Genomic DNA, 18,381 nt, shown 5'->3' with positions numbered 1-18,381 from the left:
TGTTGTTCATCACCATCCTCTTTCTTCCACCTTTTCTGCTGTTTCGCACACTGTTCCCATGCTCCCACAGTTTGAATGAAGGCACCACATTGTGGCGCGGAAAAGTTCTCAGAAGAAAACTGACGTAGGCGTGCCGGGGTGGGACTTATGTGACCTCGCTGACGTCACGTACGCGGACGAAGCCTGGGCCGAGTCAGTGATGCCGTCCTCCCTGGGCGCAGTGATGCTGTGGCAAGAAAAGTTTTCCGGATTCAGTCTCACTCCTGGGGGTAATTCTACGTTGAGGAATCTGCGGCTAGAAACGTCTCTACCAGATACATCGTTACCGAAGGTAAGTAACTCGTATGTCAAGACATGCACGGACTGCTGTGCCATGCATCCAAAGGCGCTGAGGGAGTGGTCCCTTAAGCTACTCGCTGCTTGACGCCAATAGAACCAGCAACGTTCCAGTTCTCAGTTGCGACGAAGGTCTTGAGATCGTTTGCAGAGCTGCTCCTTGCAATCATTGTGCTATTTGAAGTCAATAGGAAAATTCCATTAATTCCAAAAGACTTTGGACGAGGTGCAGGTCCGTCCGCACTCGAGGCCTAGCTCAGTGGTGTAGCCTGCACCTGGGCCCTCTCTGCACCTCCCTGAGCTTCTTGGAGGTGGCATGGCTCTCTCCCACCTCAAGGATTTTTATGAGGATATGCACCTCATCATTAGACAGCTACCTCTGGAGCGCCTTCGAGGCCTATGGGTTCGGGAGGGGCCCCCTGCTGGCTTTCCGCTGGCAAGCTTGGCACAGCGCCAGCCGGGACCTCTGGATCCAGTGACCGAAGCAGCACTGTTTGAGTGAGCTCGACCGTCCTCAGGACATGCTCCAGTGGTACTGCCCCATCATCATATCTGACACAGAGCTGGACTGGCATTGTTCGCTTGTTCCAGCGTCGACCAAGGGCAGACCCCCCTCCTCATGTCAGAGTCCATGTCTTATTCTTTTGACAGGCCGGCCTTGGGTGATGAAAGGGAGGGTCCTGAAGCCCCTATGGTTACAAAAACTTAGAATTTTGTAAAAAAAAAAAAATATTTAAGAAGTTTTATTTAGCACTGGCCTGACCTTAGGGTATCGAGCGCTTTACAGCAGATACATTGCAGAGATTCACAAAACAAAAGAGTGGACGGTGCAGGACAGTCTTTATCTTAGGAGTCCTTCGTAGTCTTAGAGTTGCAGTGGTGTGAATTGTCTGCTTCCCTACTCCGAATGATCCTATCGATTCCCTAGGGAGCAGTTGAGGAACCGGATTTTGAGTTGGCTTTTGAATTTTACAAAAGAGGGAATGGTTCTGATGTGCGGGGGAATAGAGTTCCAGATTTTTGGAACGCTTCCGGCGAAGGATCGATCCTCGTTTTTTATTTTCGAGTTTTTGGTGGGATGAGTAGGAGGGAGTTTGAGCTTCTGAGGTTCCTGGCCTGACTGGCTTTTTTGAGGGTTTTTGGCCAGATATTCAGGTTTGCCGGTGTGTAGGGCTTTATGTGTGTGGCAGGCTGTTCTGAAGCTGATCCGCATTTCGACTGGAAGCCACTTAAGTTCCTTAAGTGCAGGAGAAATGTGGTTGAATTTCTTGATACCGGTGATCATTCTAGCTGCCGCATGCAGCGTTGTTTTGATAGGAGCCAGATTTGATTTTGGTATTCCTGAGAGGACTGCATTCCCATAGTCCAGTCTTGACAGTACCAGGATTTGTGTGGCCCGTTTGAGATCACTGTGCGGAATTAAATGTTTTATCTTGTTCAGTAGTTTGAGGTTAAGGAAAGCTCTCTTGGCCGAATTCTTGATGTGCCTGGTCATGTTCAGTTTCGCGTCTACAGTGATGCCTAATAATTTGACAGAGTCTGCAAGGGTGAGATTCCTGTTGAGTGCATCAACGGCCTTTAGCCATTCGGCGATTACTCTGAGGGCACCTAGTATGAGAATCTGGTCAATGCCATCTGACTGGACACCTCACTGGACACTGGCCTGGTCTCTCCCCCTACTGTGGCTATGGAGCAGGATGCCTTGTTTGCTGTGGTGGTGGGGAGGGCAGCTGAGGTCTAGGAACTTCAGTTGCCCTCAGTGGCAGTCAAAACGAATGTCTTGATGGAGGTGCTTCAACTGCAAGTTGCGCTATCGGAGCAATTTTTCTCTTTAAATGAAGCCCTCACAAAACTCTGCTTGGGATCTGGTCCAAGCCCTGCACATGGCCTCCTGTGCACAGGGCAAATGCCTGCCATTGCCTCACCCCAGTGGACCCCACTTTTCTCACCCAGCAACCCGCCGCAGAGAGCTTGGTGGTCCAGGCTTTCATCTCCAAAGTCAGATCTGGTGCGTTCCCCACCACTCAACCCAATGGCAAATCCAATGGGCTGGATACCTTTGGGAAGAAGATGTTCTCTTCTGCCAGCCTAGTACTGCGTAATAGAACACTGTGTGTCTCTTTGGCCGATAAACCCCACACTATCTGGGACTTGGTTGCACAGGTACTGCCCATGGCCTCTGAGGAGGCCCGAGCCATACTCTCAAGTAATTGCTGACAGGAGAGATGCAGCCAAGTTCACCAAATGATGATGGCTAGATTTGACAGACTGGCTGGGCAGAGAGATTTAGTCGGCGGCCATTAGTCTCCACACCTTGTTGAGAACCACTTGCTTTTCTGGGGATGCCCAAGCCTCGCTCATGGACATGCACTTGGCTCACGTTTGTTTGGAGAGAAGGCGGACTTAACCACTTTAAGGACAGCACAGCTACAGCCAGGTCCTTTCTCGCCAACCCCGGTCTGCCTTCTAACCCTTTCGTGGAGACAGAAGGGTTGTTAACCGTGTCTCTACTCTCCCAGCTACCACAGCCAGCCCCTTGCTCAACCTTTTTGTGACAGAGGATGCAGTTCCCATAGACCACGTGGAAAGAGAGCCAAATGTAGGGCCTGTCAGCCCTCCCTCCCCCAATCACTGAACGTCAATCACATCCGACTGTTGAGATTTGCAGATCGTCCAAAGGAGTTATACCTTTATAACGATCCGTCCACCCATGTCAACTGCTTATGACAGGCTGATGCAGGACCACCACTCCTACTCTGTCAGGAAGTGTCTGCTCTCTTGGCCAAGGGAGCTATAGAGAGGGTGACAATTTCAGAAGTAGATCGTGGATGCTATTCCCACCTCTTTCTGGTGCCAAAGAAGAGTGGAGGTCTACACCATATATTAGACCTGCGTCTTCTCAATCTCCTACTCAAGAAGGAGAATTTCAAAATTCTCCTGCTCACTCAAGTTCTGTCAGGCCTTGACCCACAAGACTGGATGGTGTGTTGGACTTGCAGGACGCATGTTTCTACATCCTTGTATTGGATGTGGTTCACAGTGGGCCAAGAGCACTTTAAGTTTTATGTGCTCCACTTTGGCCTTACCAGCGCCCATCAGGGTTTTACCCAAGTGATGACGGGGGTTGCAGCTCATCTACAGAGGGTATATGGTTCCAATTACCCCTACCTAAATGCAGTTGAAGCCGGGCTCGCCGCAGATAGTAGTCTCCCACCTCCAGATGGCCAACCTACTACAAACGCTAGGGGTCATTATCAATGTGCCAAACTCACACCTGAATCCCTTTCATCTGAGCGGTACTCACTCTACTAGAGCCAAGGCTGGGAGCCCCGCATTAGCTTGCAAAGTTCCTGTTCTGGATATCTGTCAGGCAGTGACGTGTACTTACTTGCGCACATTTACGAAACACTACTGCCTGGACTGTCCTATCTGGTGTGATGGTCTCTTGGTTTGTGTGGTCCTAGAGGATGTTTTAATCTAATCCATATTGCAGCCTCACCTCCGGGTAGTTATTGCTTGGGTATCTATTCAAAGGTAAGGAATCTGCGGCTGGAAGTATCTATCAGATGGACAAGTTACTTACCTTCGGTAACTCCTTATTTGGTAGAGACTCTATCTAGCCACAGATTCCTTACTGATCCTCTCTGCTCTGCGAACGGATTATAGTGTAAAGATTTAACCCTCTTAAGGGCTCCAGCCTCGCACACCCAGTGGTCAGTTTTCCTTGTAGCTCTCTGCGTGTCGGGCGTGGAAAGCTGCAGGGAAAAAACTGATTACAGCACGCGGAGGTGGCGCCCATCTAGGCATCACGCGTATCATTTTTGTCGCAGGTGATGCCAACGATACCATGAGGAGCTTAACAACACCACCTACCGGCACGTAGGGGTACTGCTCGTGAAAACAAAAATTTCCAGATCCTATCTGACACTTGGGGAGTATTCTAAGGTAAGGAATCTGCAGCCAGATTGTCTCTACCAGTTAAGATGTTATGTTATGTTATGTTATGTTATTTGTGTCTTTTATAGCGCTCGGCTACTCAAAAGAGTGTCCCGGCGCTTTATTGACAGCCTGAAAAAAGACAAACACAACACACAGATTAAAAGAGAACGGGGTCAGCAGAAAAAAGAAGTCTAGGAGGCAAAAAGCCAAGTTTTCAGGCTCTTCCTGAAGGCCAACAGGTTTGAGGTACTGCGCAATGTCAGCGGCAAAGAGTTCCAAAGCTGTGGAGCCCGGGACATAAAGGAGCGACCTCCAATACGGGCCTTCCTCACACGAGGAACAGTGGCAAGAAACAGCGACTCTGATCTCAGAGATCGTGACGGACGATAAAAGACGAGCCTCCTTTGAAGATATTTAGCCCCTGCGGCATAAAGGGCCTTGTGTGCCAGAGTTAGGGTTTTAAAAACTATCCGCTTCCGGATAGGCAGCCAATGAAGGGACTGCAACAAGCCAGAAACTCTGACTCGCCTATGCAGGCCAAAAATGGCACGCGCTGACGCGTTCTGGACTACCTGCATCCGTTGCAGGAGATATTCCGGCAGGCCAAGATATAGGACATTAGAGTAGTCCAGTCTTGAACCGATCAAGGCCTGTACCGTAGTCCTCCTGTGATCCTCAGATAGCAAAGGGAAAAACTTCCGAAGCATACGGAGGAGACCAAAACAGGTGCCAGTGAGGGCAAGGATCTGAGATGTTAAGGTCAGGCCGTTGTCAATTTTGATCCCCAAATTCTTAGCCAACTGAGACGATCGCACCGGGGGAGACATGTCAGCGGGCCACCATACCTGCCAGTCCGGATCGGATTGACAACCGAAGAAGAGTTCCTCCGATTTGTCTGAGTTGCACTTGAGGCTGTTCAGTTGGAGCCATTTAAAAACAGGCCCAAGGCACTCACGGATACTCTCTCCATCAAAATCCTCTCCTTTCCGACAGGTAAAGAGCAACTGGGTGTCGTCGGCGTAGGATACGATCTGGGCCCCGAAAGACTCAGCCAAGGCCACCAGAGGGGTCATGAAGATGTTAAAGAGAGTCGGGCTCAGCACAGAGCCCTGCGGGACTCCGACTCCCAATGGCGGCATCTCGGCAGAACTAAAGGAGGCCCAGACCGTTTGTCGGCGGCCAGACAAAAAAGATGTAAACCAGCTAAGCACCGTCCCCCTCAGACCGATCTCATGAAGTCTGACAAGCAGACCCTCATGGGGGACGGTGTCAAAGGCCGCCGACAAATCCAGCATTATCAGCATGGCTCTGCCACTCGAATCCAGCGTCTCCTTGATGGCTTCGGACACCTCGTTATTGAAGGTAAATAACTTGTTCTTTAGGGATTGTTTTCTGCTGTACTGGTATTGCTCACGTGAAAAAATGTTGCCAATATCCTAAGACGTACCCTGTGACATTGTAAAAGAAAGAAGGCCAAGTACGTAAAATATTTTATATGTGCACCTTATGCGCTGTAATTTTCTACATTCAGTTCAAAAGTAAACTTAAAAGAGGAGAATAGCCTAGATACAGTAAGGCAGTCCAATTTCACATAATTCTCTTTGCTTTCTACAACAGTAAACCTTTGGCTATTCTAATAGAGTTGTGGAACACTTTTCCAATTAGTAAAATGATAGTATAGCTTGAAAATTTGAATATCAAGTGAAAATAGATGCATGTTTGAATTTGATCCATAGGAGCACAATGAGAACTTTGGTGTGGCGGAGAGTGATATCGTCTTTTGCAGTAACAACTGTTTCCTTCTCCATTCATCGCAAGAAAAGCATTTCGAGAGCAAGGTAACTGTTAATATCTAACAACAAAAGTCTGGAAAAAAAAAAACAATATTAAACACCACTTCTCACTCCACAGTCGCCCAATATATGGTTTCCTTTTTACAGTGATAAGCAGTATACTAGCGTAAAGAAGGGCAATTCTAAATGTCTCTACCAATAGTTGTAAAGTCAAAAGGGCTTTTATCCTCCTACCAGCATGAGGTAGGACATAATGACCTTTTGCAGTGCATCACAGTATATTGTACATCCCCTGTCCTTTTTTCGCTTTCTGGGTGTGCACTCCTACACACTGATCACAATTAGCCCACTCAGTCTCAAAGGTGTTATACCATATATAGAAGACCTAGATAGTCCTAACTTGAGGCCGACTTTCACTCACCTGCATGCAAGAGGACCTTCACCACGAACCTACCATTGACTCAAGGACATTTTCTTAGTCGTATATGAAGACCTTGTCAACCAAAACCTCGTAAAATAAAAGGGTAAAATTAAATAAATTAATGTGCGTTTTATTTAGTTAAAATATATTCAGTGTAATTGAATCTAAGTAAACACAATTAGTATTAGGTTGATTTGAAATACTTAAATAGTTTAGCAAAATAAATGATTGAATTTAGAGCTACGATTAGCAGCATTGTCAAAGTGAGAATACAATATGTTTAAAAATGAAAAAGATAATAATTATTAAATTGAAAGGAACCAAAATGTGTAATGGGTTATGCTTTATTTATATCTGTAAGTGCTTCCTGTTGAGGTTTAACTTTTGTGACAGGATGGGTTAGAGATAGCATTAGAGGTAGGATAAGGAAGCCTTATTATTTTTGTTTACGTTATTTAAATGATAGAATTATATTTATTTAAATTAATATAATACAATGATATTGCATAAAATTCAATTACATATTTAACAATGATTAGTGTAAGTGATAGGATTAGCGTTAGGTTCAGGGTAGTGGCTACATACTGTACCTAAGTTATTTCGAAATAATTTGGCTTAAGTGTAATCTTACAGTTAATATTAGGTTTGAGATAAGGGCCTTTTACGTTAGCAGTAGTGCAGCGTTTTATGTAATTTAATCAAATATATATTTTCTGTGCTTTTAGTGAAAAATAAGTAACTAAATTGAATGTATTTAAATAAATACATATAGTTCATTTTTACTCCAGTATTGGAACTTTCATAGATTCACATGCCTGAATCATTCCCCGTCATCAAGACGGGAGTCTCCGGTATATAAAAAACCAGTGCTTAGTAGTGTAGCAAACTGAAAAGAGGCCTAGGCCCATTTCCCTTTTGTAACCCATAGCCTTTGTTATGTAAAAAAGGCCCAAACTTTTCCCTGAACCAATCAGAGCTCCTCACCCTCTAGACCACTCCTGAGAGAACCTTCTGCCCCTCAGATTTTTCTACCGCACGTTGTGCTAGGGAGTCTCCTTTGAGCTCTGCTCAAACTCTTTACTTCTACAGTATTTTGACTTGGATTTTTAGGTTTCTACATCAGCCATGTCTGAGAAAGAGAAAAAAGGATTATTTAGAGCTTGTTCAACCTGCTCCAAGAAGAGGCTGTTTACAGATGACCCTCACAAGGACTGCATCTACTGTCTCTATCCAGACCATAAGGCAGCAGATTGTAAGGTTTGTCGTACCTTTTCAAATAAGACCTTGAGAGATCGTGAGGGAATGCTACTGATCTGGCTTCAGAAAGTCAAAGCCAGGAAGGAAATCCTCTCAAGTGAGAGTGAGGAGGAATCTGTGGCGTCTAAGAGGTCTCAGAAGAGAAGTAGATCTCCTCAGACACATTCCTCAGGGGAAAGACCTGAGAAGGCCTCAAAAAAGACCACTCCAGGGTCTTCAGGGCGCAGTCCCTCAAAATCCCCTTCAGTCTCATCTAAGGGGAAGAAGGGATCTGCTGGTGAGGTGAAAGGAGCAAAATCCACCTCAGATCCACCACAGTCACCGCAGAAGATCAAGATTACCATCAAACGATCTTCTGCGCCTTCTGAGGAGAAATCAACTCCGTCGACGGGACCGTCGACTAGAAAGGGACCATCGACGACGACGAAAACACCTCCGTCGTCGACGAAAAAGGATAAGGCTGGTGAGAAAACAACGTCGACGATTTCACCGCTGATGACTATATCGTCGACGGTTTCGACGAGGGCGTCGACGGCGGCATCGACGGTGGCGTCGAAGGCAGCGTTGACGAGGACTGTGTCGACGACGGCAGCGTCTACGAGGACGACGACGTCGACGAGGACAGCGTCGACGGTCACTACAACGTCGACAGCGTCGGCGATGGGAATCTCGTCGACGGGCTCGTCGACGAGGGAAAAAACACCAGAAAAAAGGTTGGTGCCTTGGAAAAAACCTATAACACCGGAGGTTACATCTCCAAGCAAGGTCTCCCCATTGCTACCGTCTCACTTACTGGAAGAGGAAGATTCGGAGGAAGATGATGAGTATGGTATTGCCAGTAGCCCTTCGCAATTACAGGTCAAGTACCAGGAAGACGATTCTGAGGAAGAATATGGGGGTTATCAAGAACAACCCCAGGAACAACACCGATATCGACATCAGCAACAAGAGGAGATGACCAGTGTGCCATCCTCTTTGTTGAAGGATCTCCAAGGAATGTTTGAGGATTATAGAAGAAGATACCCAGCGACTCCAGTCGCTCAACAGGCCGTAGAGGCTACTCCACGCTCGGTTCCAGGGACTCCGATTCGTAGGAGGGAGATTGTACCGGAACCTACTGTTAGGTCCCCACCACCGACAACACACCACGATACCTCGGATGAGGATCAGGAAGATGGTGAGATTGCGGACACAAGTGCAGAATGGCATGACTATATCGCCCCATCACCTGCAACTCCTCCGCAGAGACCAGTGGACTCTCCACCGGAGGACATAAGTGGATTTCATAATTTGATGGAGAGAGCCACTAAGAGGTTTGCACTGATCATGACAGAAGAGAAAACGGAATGTTTTCTATATATGACTTTAATGACTCGTATAGGAGATCTGTACGATCTTTGCCTATAGTGTCTCATATCTGGAAGGAAGGATTGAAGGTCATGGAGACGCCAGCGACGGTAACACCGGTTCTGGCCAGACTGGATAAAAAGTATAAAGCACCGGTCGATGCTCCATCTTGCCTTGTGGGTCATCCCAAACCGGATTCTGTTATCATGCAGGCGGCACAACAGAAATCCAGGAACCCATCTGCTCCGATTGCAACACCTCCAGACAAAGAGGGCAGAAGGTTGGATAATGCAGGGAAGCGTTTTTCTTTAATGTCTGCTCTGCTCGTAAGAGCCGCTAATGCCCTGGCTATATTGGGGAGGTATGACAGGCAGATGTGGTGCGACCTGTCTCCATATGTTAACCTGGTGCCAGACCCAGAGAAGCAGGAGGCGAAGAAAATTCTCATGGAAGGAGAGAGGACTTCGGCTGAAGTCATAGACTGCGCTATGGATATAGCGACCACAGCATTAAGATCCTTGGGAGGAGCTGCGGTCCTGCGCAGGCAAGGTTGGCTGCGAGCAACAGCATTTAGGCCGGAGGTGTAGAACAAAATCTTAGACCTCCCTTTCAATAGAGAAGAATTATTTGGAAAACATATAGATGACACGCTGGAAAGTATCAAGAAGGATACTGATACGGCAAAGTCTCTGGGAACTCTGCAGTACAGGAAAACCCCTTTTCGTGGCTCCAGGGGTAGAGGACAATCCTCGTATAGAGGAGGATACCAACAGGGGAGATATTAGTCTTCTTATCAGTCCTCATCACAGCCGTACCGTCAGCAATATAACCAGCGTCAGTCAGGAGGATACACAAAATCAGCTCCTAGAGGACGTGGTGGCCGAGGAAAGGACAACACCCGTAGACAATGACAACCTCCATCTTCCGGCTCTGTCAGATGCTCCCCTGGGTGGAAAGATTGCTCACTATCTTCACAATTGGCAGAAAATTACAACGGACCAATGGGTCCTCAAAATAGTTCAATTCTGTCACACCCTAGAATTTCTTCAGACACCCCCTTGTACGCCACCGATGCACAAAAGAGCCAATCATCTGCATCAACTCCGGCAGGAGATTCGGACAATGTTCCGAAAGGGAGCAATAGAACCGGTACCGAAATCCCAGGAAAACAAGGGGTTTTACTCCCGGTTTTTTCTTATCAAGAAAAACAATCTCCAGTGGCGCCCCATCCTGGATCTCAGATCCTTCAACACCTATCTCAAGAAACAATCTTTCAGGATGGTATCTCTACAGGACATCCTTACGTTATTAAACCCAGGGGATCATATGACCACATTGGACCTACAAGACGCATATTTCCACGTGCCGATACATCCTGCACACAGGCAGTACCTTCGGTTCTGGGTAGCCGGAAGACATTACCAATTCAGGGTACTGCCATTCGGCTTGAAGTCAGCACCAAGGGTTTTCACAAAATGCCTGGCTCCAGTGGCGGCTGTGTTGAGGAAGCAAAGACATCAAATATTTCCTTACCTCGACGACTGGTTAGTCAAAGCACCATCAAAGACACAAGCCAGAGCGTCAACGCAAGCTTGCATAGACCTATTCGCCGATTTAAGATTGACTCTAAACGAGGGAAAGTCGAACCTCCACCCAGCAAGAGTGATCACATTTCTGGGGACAATATTGGACACGGAATGCAACAAAGCGTTTCCTTCTGAGGAAAGACAACTGAGGATTGTGTCCCTCTTCTAAGACTTGGGAAAAAGAAAGTCTTTTTCAGTCCCCAAGTACAAATCCTTACTGGGCACAATGTCCTCTTGTATTCCACTGGTACCTTGCTGCAGGCTAAGGATGAGACCATGGCAGGAACAGATCGATCTCCAATGGCGTCAGGTGGAGGGATCCTTCGACGATACAATAAAGGTGACACCAGTGATGCTGCAGGCAGCAGAGTGGTGGACGCAAAAGGCAAATGTGTCTCAAGGACTGACGTTTCTAGCAAGAGCAGCTCCGCTAGTGGTAACGACGGATGCATCATTAGAAGAATGGGGAGCTTTCCTTCAGGACCTTCAGGTCAGCGGCCGTTGGAAAGCAGATGAGCAGCAATTACATATAAATCTGCTGGAGCTCTGGGCGATCCGCTTGGCATTACTGGCTTTTCTGCCAAGGATAAAAGGTGCGCCGGTGTTAGTAAGAACAGACAACACCATGGCGATGCATTATGTAAACAAGCAAGGGGGAACGAGATCTCTCTCCCTGTCTCAGGAAGCCCAGGAGATATGGGAATGGGCTATTCATCAGGAAATATCATTGACAGCAGAACACCTCCCGGGGGATCAAAACGTCAAAGCGGATACTCTCAGCAGGCTAAAATCGTCCTGCCACGAATAGGAGCTAAACCAGGAAATCCTGGACAGCGTCTTTCGGTGATGGGGAACACCGATGGTGGACCTCTTCGCTACAAGGGAAAACAGAAAATGCCAGTACTTCGCAAGCTGGCCTCCCCAGAGGGGATCTTGGGGAAATGCGTTTTCCATGGCATGGTCCGGCATCTTTGCCTACGGTTTTCCTCCAATTCCTCTTCTCCCCCGCGTACTGGCGAAGATCAAGAAAGAGCTGTGCAGGCTGATCCTAGTAGCCCTGTGGTGGCCCAGACAACACTGGTACACGGAACTGCTGCTACTGTCGGAGGACCGTCCAATTCGGTTGCACATGATTCCATCGCTTCTGACAATGTCCAAGGAGCAGGTGCGCCATCCGGACCCGAAATCCTTGCGATTAGCAGCCTTTCTCCTGAACACTGCGAGTTTAGCCATCTGAACATCTCACAGGAATGTAAGGAAATCCTGTCCAAGGCCAGAGCGGAGAGTACCAACAGAACCTACAGGATGAAATAGAAGAGGTTTTGTCTGTGGTGTAAGAGAAATGATGTTCACCCTCTTACTGCTGCACCTCATCAGATTATACCGTATATTCTGTTGTTAGCAAAGTCAGGATTAGCACACGCTTCCATCAAGGTGCATTTGGCTGCGTTATCCCGCTACAGGAGGTCATCGTCAGGCCCATCTTTATGGTCCTCGAGGATTATCAAACAATTCATGAAAGGAATATTCAGAGTCTTTCCACCAGTAAAGCCTCCACCACCTTTATGGAATGTGAATATTGTACTCTCTCAATTGATGAAGCCACCATTTGAACCGATACACAGGGCAGACCTGAAGTTCTTGTCCTGGAAAGTGGCTCTTCTCATTGCATTGACTTCAGCGAGAAGAGTAGGTGAACTACAGGCGCTCACGATTCAGGAGCCTTTCTTGCAATTTCAAGAGGATAAAATGATTCTCAGGACAAACCCGAAGTTCATTCGAAAGGTGCCAACTGATTTTCATTTGAACGAACCATTGGTGCTGAAGCGTTTCTTTCCTCATCCATCAACAGCGGCAGAAAGAGTATTACACTCTCTGGACGTTCAGAGATGTATGAAATTTTACTTGAAGGAAACTAAGGCGTTTCGCAGGTCTTCCCAGTTATTCGTCGCCTTCAGCGCACCCAGGAAAGGTTTCCCGCTGTCAAAGAGAGGAATTGCCAGATGGAGTTCCAGTGCAATTGTCTACTGTCATCAAGCTGCTGGAAAGCCTTTGAATGCACAAGTCCGTGCCCATTCCGCGAGGGCAGTGGGCACATCCACTGCATTATTTGGAGGAGTGCCAATCCAGGATATCTGCAGAGCAGCAACCTGGGCATCTACGCACACTTTCAACAGGCACTACTGCTTGGAGGCAGCCGCAGAATCGGATGCGGCGGTGGGAGAGGCGGTACTGCGGAATATCATCCAGTAACGGTGAGCCTTTCTTGCATCCCTACATCCATAAGTTCTCTTGTTTACAAAGTCACATTTTATATAAGTATGTATATGAGATTATGCTTCATTTTCCAGGAAAATGTACTTTGTTTTTTCACTACTCGCTATTCTGATTCAGGCATGTGAATCTATGAAAGTTCCAATACTGGAGTAAGAAAACAAGTTACTTACCTGTAACTTTAGTTCTCCAATATTGGAATCTTTCATAGATTCACATGCACCCACCCTCCTCCCCTGAGAGGCTCACCTCGGATTTAGCACAAGAAGTGTATTATATGCACAAGTGCGCGAAAAATCTGAGGGGCAGAAGGTTCTCTCAGGAGTGTTCTAGAGGGTGAGGAGCTCTGATTGGTTCAGGGAAAAGTTTGGGCTTTTTTTACATAACAAAGGCTATGGGTTGCAAAAGGGAAATGGGCCTAGGCCTCTTTTCAGTTTGCTACACTACTAAGCACTGCTTTTTTATATACCGGAGACTCCCGTCTCGACGACGGGGAATGATTCGGGCATGTGAATCTATGAAAGATTCCAATACTGGAGACAGGTAAGTAACTTGTTTTCTTACTGTACATTGGATTTAAAGTTGTCCTTAACCAAAATGTTAGGTGGGCGTATTTATTTCACTTCAAATACATTAAATGTGATGTATTTATTGCTAAAAAGGTTTGTCATAAGTGACAAATGGTCATAACAAAAAAATAGTGGCAAGGTAAGAAGGGTTAAAAGACGGGTAAAAATAGCTTGAGGAACCAGTGGTTCTGGAGGAAAAATTGTGCTTTAACAGGAAGAGAGAAAATGTATGGAAAGGTAATAATGCACATCTCTGTAAGTTGCCATCCTTAAATACAGACTGAGCTTTATGTAACAAGAGTGCAGCCATATTAAAGCACAGGCACACCAGATCGTGTTGTTTTTGTTCCAGTTTAGTGAAACATATTTTGGCACCCCTGCCTAGAGAGGACATTCTGAGCAGTGCAGTCTGAACAGTATCCGTGCCTGGACTAGTGAAATTATATATTTTTTGTATTCTGTATTGATGTTGAGCGAATAGTACCCTTGATTGCACAAGTGATTTTTTTTTAAGTAGATGATGTTAAGCTTATTTACCATATTCATTTAACATTTTCAACTTGTAAATCGAAACTCTTGTCTGTGCGCTTCACATGTAAGTATAAAAACAAAATGAAGAAGCAGTTGATTAGTTTAAGAGGATGCCGTTGGAGGCGACACAGAAATTTGTAATTTATTGAAGGGGAAAAGATGGATTTTCAACATTTAACAGGAAGAGAGAACATTAATTTGAGTACTTAATTGACCATGAAGCGTTCCAGGGACTTTTTGTGCAACGGCGAACATTTTTTTTTTAGTTCACGACGTTCCTGCTCTATAGCTCTCTAGCCTAATTGTTTCAATTTCTGACCAGGACGCAAAGATAGAGAAGCCAAGCAACTGTGCTTGTCACTCTATGCTTATAACAAGGATCTGCTATTCCAGCTTGACCTCTCTGCTTGTTTTTGGAGGTATCGTTCCCTGTACAATCCACATGTTTCGCTACATTGACAATAAACATGTACTTAATTGTATTAAAGTCACCACAGATATAGAAGGTTGTTCTGTTTCTTCCACCTTTACTTAACACTTCTGTCTATTCCTTCAGAAAGTGAACACTGTCTATTGTTTTGAGTTGGTCTGCCATTTTCTAATAGCTGTATGCTTTGGGCAGTTTAAGATACAGCTATAATTTTGTACTCTAGCCCGGACTAATCTGATGGTTTAGTTTGTGGTGTTTTTCAAGCTCCGGTAAAAAGAAGAAAAACATGCATTTATTTTGGTGTTCCCGCACTATTCTCTGTGTTTCCTTATTTTATCTCAGCAAAGGATACGGTGAAAGATCAGTAGTAATTCACTTTGATAATAATTTAGTTGGAAAGTAGTGGCTTTTCTTTCTCATTAATTGCATGAATCTAGGTACCAGGGTAACCAAAGGACCTATACTTTTGAATGCAAGGAGGGATGTATGTAATTGTACTTCTGATAATCATTTTAATTCTTCTGTACTATTCCCAGGAAACTATTCCTTCAATAAAGCAGTCTGTTTTACAAGAAACCTCTCCCAAAGCAGCATTTCATCAGTACAGCAACAACATATCTACTTTGGATGTACATTGTCTGCCTCAGCTGCGCGAAAAGGTTCCTCCATCCTCATCCCCACCCATCCCCTTCCCACCTGCTGGGTTTGAAACAACCAAAGTTGAAGTTAAACCTGATGAACTGAAGGTGACAGTAAAGCTGAAGCCGAAGATGAAAGCAGTTCATAGTGGGTTTGATGATTTGCGACCACCAAACAAAAAATGGAAAGGAATGAAGTGGAAGAAATGGAATATTCAGATTGTAATCCCTAAAGGGATATTTAAAACACAGTGTGAAGGTGAACTCGATGAATTTATTAAGAAACTTGGCACATCCCTGAAACCTGACCCCCTGCCGAGAGACTATCGAAAATGTTGCTTCTGTCATACAGAGGGCGATGGACATACAAACGGACCAGCAAGACTTCTTAACCTTGACCTCGATGTTTGGGTCCATTTGAACTGTGCTCTTTGGTCTACTGAAGTCTATGAGACACAGGCTGGTGCCTTAATAAATGTAGAACTGGCATTGCGCAGAGGAATGCAAATGAAATGTGTACTCTGTCACAAAATGGGTGCCACTAGTGGCTGTCACAGGTTACGGTGTACCAACATTTATCACTTTACCTGTGCCAATAAAGCACAATGCATGTTCTTTAAAGATAAAACTATGCTTTGCCCCATGCACAAGCCAAAGGGAGCTCATGAGCAAGAACTTAATTATTTTGCAGTCTTTCGGCGAGTTTATGTTCAGCGAGACGAAGTACGGCAGATTGCAAGTATAGTACAACGTGGAGAACGGGACCATACTTTTCGTGTTGGAAGTTTAATCTTCCACGCCATTGGCCAGCTAATGCCGCAACAGATGCATGCTTTCCACTCCTCAACAGCCCTCTTTCCAGTTGGTTACGAAGCCAGTCGACTATACTGGAGCATGCGCTATGCAAACAGGCGCTGTCGATACTTGTGTTGTATTGAGGAGAAGGATGGGCTTCCTTGGTTTGTCATCAAAGTTGTTGAACATGGTCATGAAGATCTGGTACTTAGCGACGCAACACCAAAAGGTAGGAAAAATATTTGTAATCTATGTGATGATCTGAAATCAAAATGTCTAACTTTTAATGTTTCTTGGAAGACACGTTTTACAATTTAAATGCTGATTTTGTCCTTGTCATCAAATTGGGAATGCTTCATCCTGCCGTATTTTTTAAGTTGGATGTCCTTAACTGCTCTAGTGTCAAATTGATGGATACATTAACTATAGGTAGGTGCTAATTTTCTGGAAGCCTGATGTTGAGCTTCTCAGTAACATGCATTTTTAACCACAATCACCAGGTAATGATTGTTGTTTATCATGATTTGTTTGTGTATCAAAAAGTAGATCATTTGTTCTCTTGCTATGGACAAGCTGAAGTAATGGATAGGATGTATCAAGTGGCTGTGTTTTTGTTGCACATTTTTGTGGCAAACTGTGAAACTCTATCTTCATAAATACAGTGAAATTACCTATTGCCTCAAATAATAGTTATTGTTCTCATTTAAAGTTAAATACTGTTTTCCTACTCAAAAATAATTTTTCTTTTGTTTGAGCCACAGTTTATTCTCTATTGGGATAACAATATGTAGCTGTAGAGGGGTAGCATTAAATTGCAAATCACTATTGTTGATGCGGTTGGACATCTGGATAAGCCTCAAAGGTTTCAGGCTGAATATGAAACAGTTACGGGCTGTTAGGAACACTTCAAAGGAAAGAAATCAGCTGATTTTTCTAGTATTTCAACCCATATTTAGTCTTAGTTGTATCTTAGAAGATCTCTAAGGTAGTCCACACAAGGAATAAAACTCCTCTTTTACTGTGTATGCCCCCCTTATTTCTTTTTCTCTCTGTGGAATGTGTGTGATGTCCACTAGAAACATGCTGAGTAGGTGTCTTGCAGGTAATAAATTGTCAATCTGCAATATAAAGCAGTCTCACGTCAGTAAATTATATAAAATAGTTTTTTTTAACCAAATGTATTCAAACTATAGTAGATTGTTGCAAATATGCAAACCTTCCTTTTTTGAAAGCACTATACAATATATCTGATAGAGACTACTAGCCGCAGATTCCTTAACGTAGAAGTATCCTCAGCCGTGAGACTGGATCGGGGGGGGGGGGGCATCACGCGACACCGCCCAGGCGTCGTCCGCGAATGTGACGTCCGTGAGGTCACATAAATCCCACCCGGCGTGCCTACGTCAGTTTTTTCCTTTTCCGCGTGCAACGCAGATCCGATCTCTGCTCTGGGCCTGTTCGGACCCCTTTGTTTTTCCCTTTGTGGTATTTGTGTGGAACAATGAGCAAATGCCTTCGGGCTTTAAGTCTTGCACGTCGTGTGGACGCCTTATGTCGGCGTCGGACTCTCACCTCCGTTGTATGTGGTGTTTAGGGGAGGATCACGGCTCCCCTGATTGTGAGGCGTGCCAACAGTTGAAGCCGAAGTCGCAGGGGGAGCGCCGGATGAAACTGCTCTCGGCGCGTCTATCCAGGTCAGCTTCTTCCCCTCGTTCAGCTTCGATAGAAGGTTCTCGAAGCGGTCGTTGTCTTCCTCCTCATCTCTCTCCTGCGCCACACAAGCGTCTCTCGGTAAGTGTCACAGTTTGGCTCCAAGCCACTCTCGGCCCTCTGTACACGAAGCGGCCTTGTCTACGGCTGAGGTGACGCCGCTACAGCGCCGGCAGCTGCTGGCCCGGGCGGCGCCACAGGGGTCGGTGGATCCCCCTCGTCCCGCTATGGGTCGAGGCTGGAAGGGGACCCCTAGCCCCCCTCCGGGCCCCTCTCGTCCCTCCACGCAGGCAGCTACCTCGTCGAACAGGCCGCCTTAGTTTTGCAGCCGTCGTCCACAGAGGAGTTGCTTTCTACACCACGGGGCCCTACGGAGGCGGGTGCGGCCTTCACTTGTGCTGTGTCCACGGCTGTGGTTATTTTGCACATGGGTGACCCGGTTGCTCATTTTCCTGCAGGTCATCTTCTGGAGGTTCTCCACCAGGGCTCTGGTGTGAGGGAGCTGTTGCTTCCCTTTGAGGGTTTCTCCTATCTTCCCTGACCCGGTGCCCCATCCTCTCCTGTACTGGCACCTTCCGGCACCGCATGACCCGGCGTGTCTTTCCTTCCATTCCACTTTTCCCTCCCTGGTGCCGCTGTTGTCTCCACCGTCCCGGGAGACCCGCTGGCTGGACTCTTGGGGGCGTAACATGTTCACCACGACCATCGACGCCCTCCGGGCCCTTAACGCCTTATGTGTGTTGGCCAGGGCCACC

The 18,381-nt window shown here is 46.2% G+C and overlaps 1 protein-coding gene across 2 annotated transcripts in view; it reads left to right on the top strand.

Moving 5' to 3' along the window:
• Positions 1 to 18,381, top strand: part of KMT2C (lysine methyltransferase 2C) — a 1,555,522-nt gene that overhangs the window by 1,366,945 nt on the left and 170,196 nt on the right. For both annotated transcript variants that reach the window (XM_086941472.1, XM_086941471.1), the window contains 2 exons: positions 6,012 to 6,113; positions 15,020 to 16,145. In XM_086941472.1, coding sequence (XP_086797598.1) covers positions 6,012 to 6,113; positions 15,020 to 16,145 — 1,228 coding nt within the window. The remainder of the gene's footprint in view (positions 1 to 6,011; positions 6,114 to 15,019; positions 16,146 to 18,381) is intronic.

Source organism: Lissotriton vulgaris, chromosome 10 (genome assembly GCF_964263255.1).
Source record: "Lissotriton vulgaris chromosome 10, aLisVul1.2, whole genome shotgun sequence".
Taxonomy (NCBI): domain Eukaryota; kingdom Metazoa; phylum Chordata; class Amphibia; order Caudata; family Salamandridae; genus Lissotriton; species Lissotriton vulgaris.
This window is presented reverse-complemented; position numbering and strand designations above follow the sequence as displayed.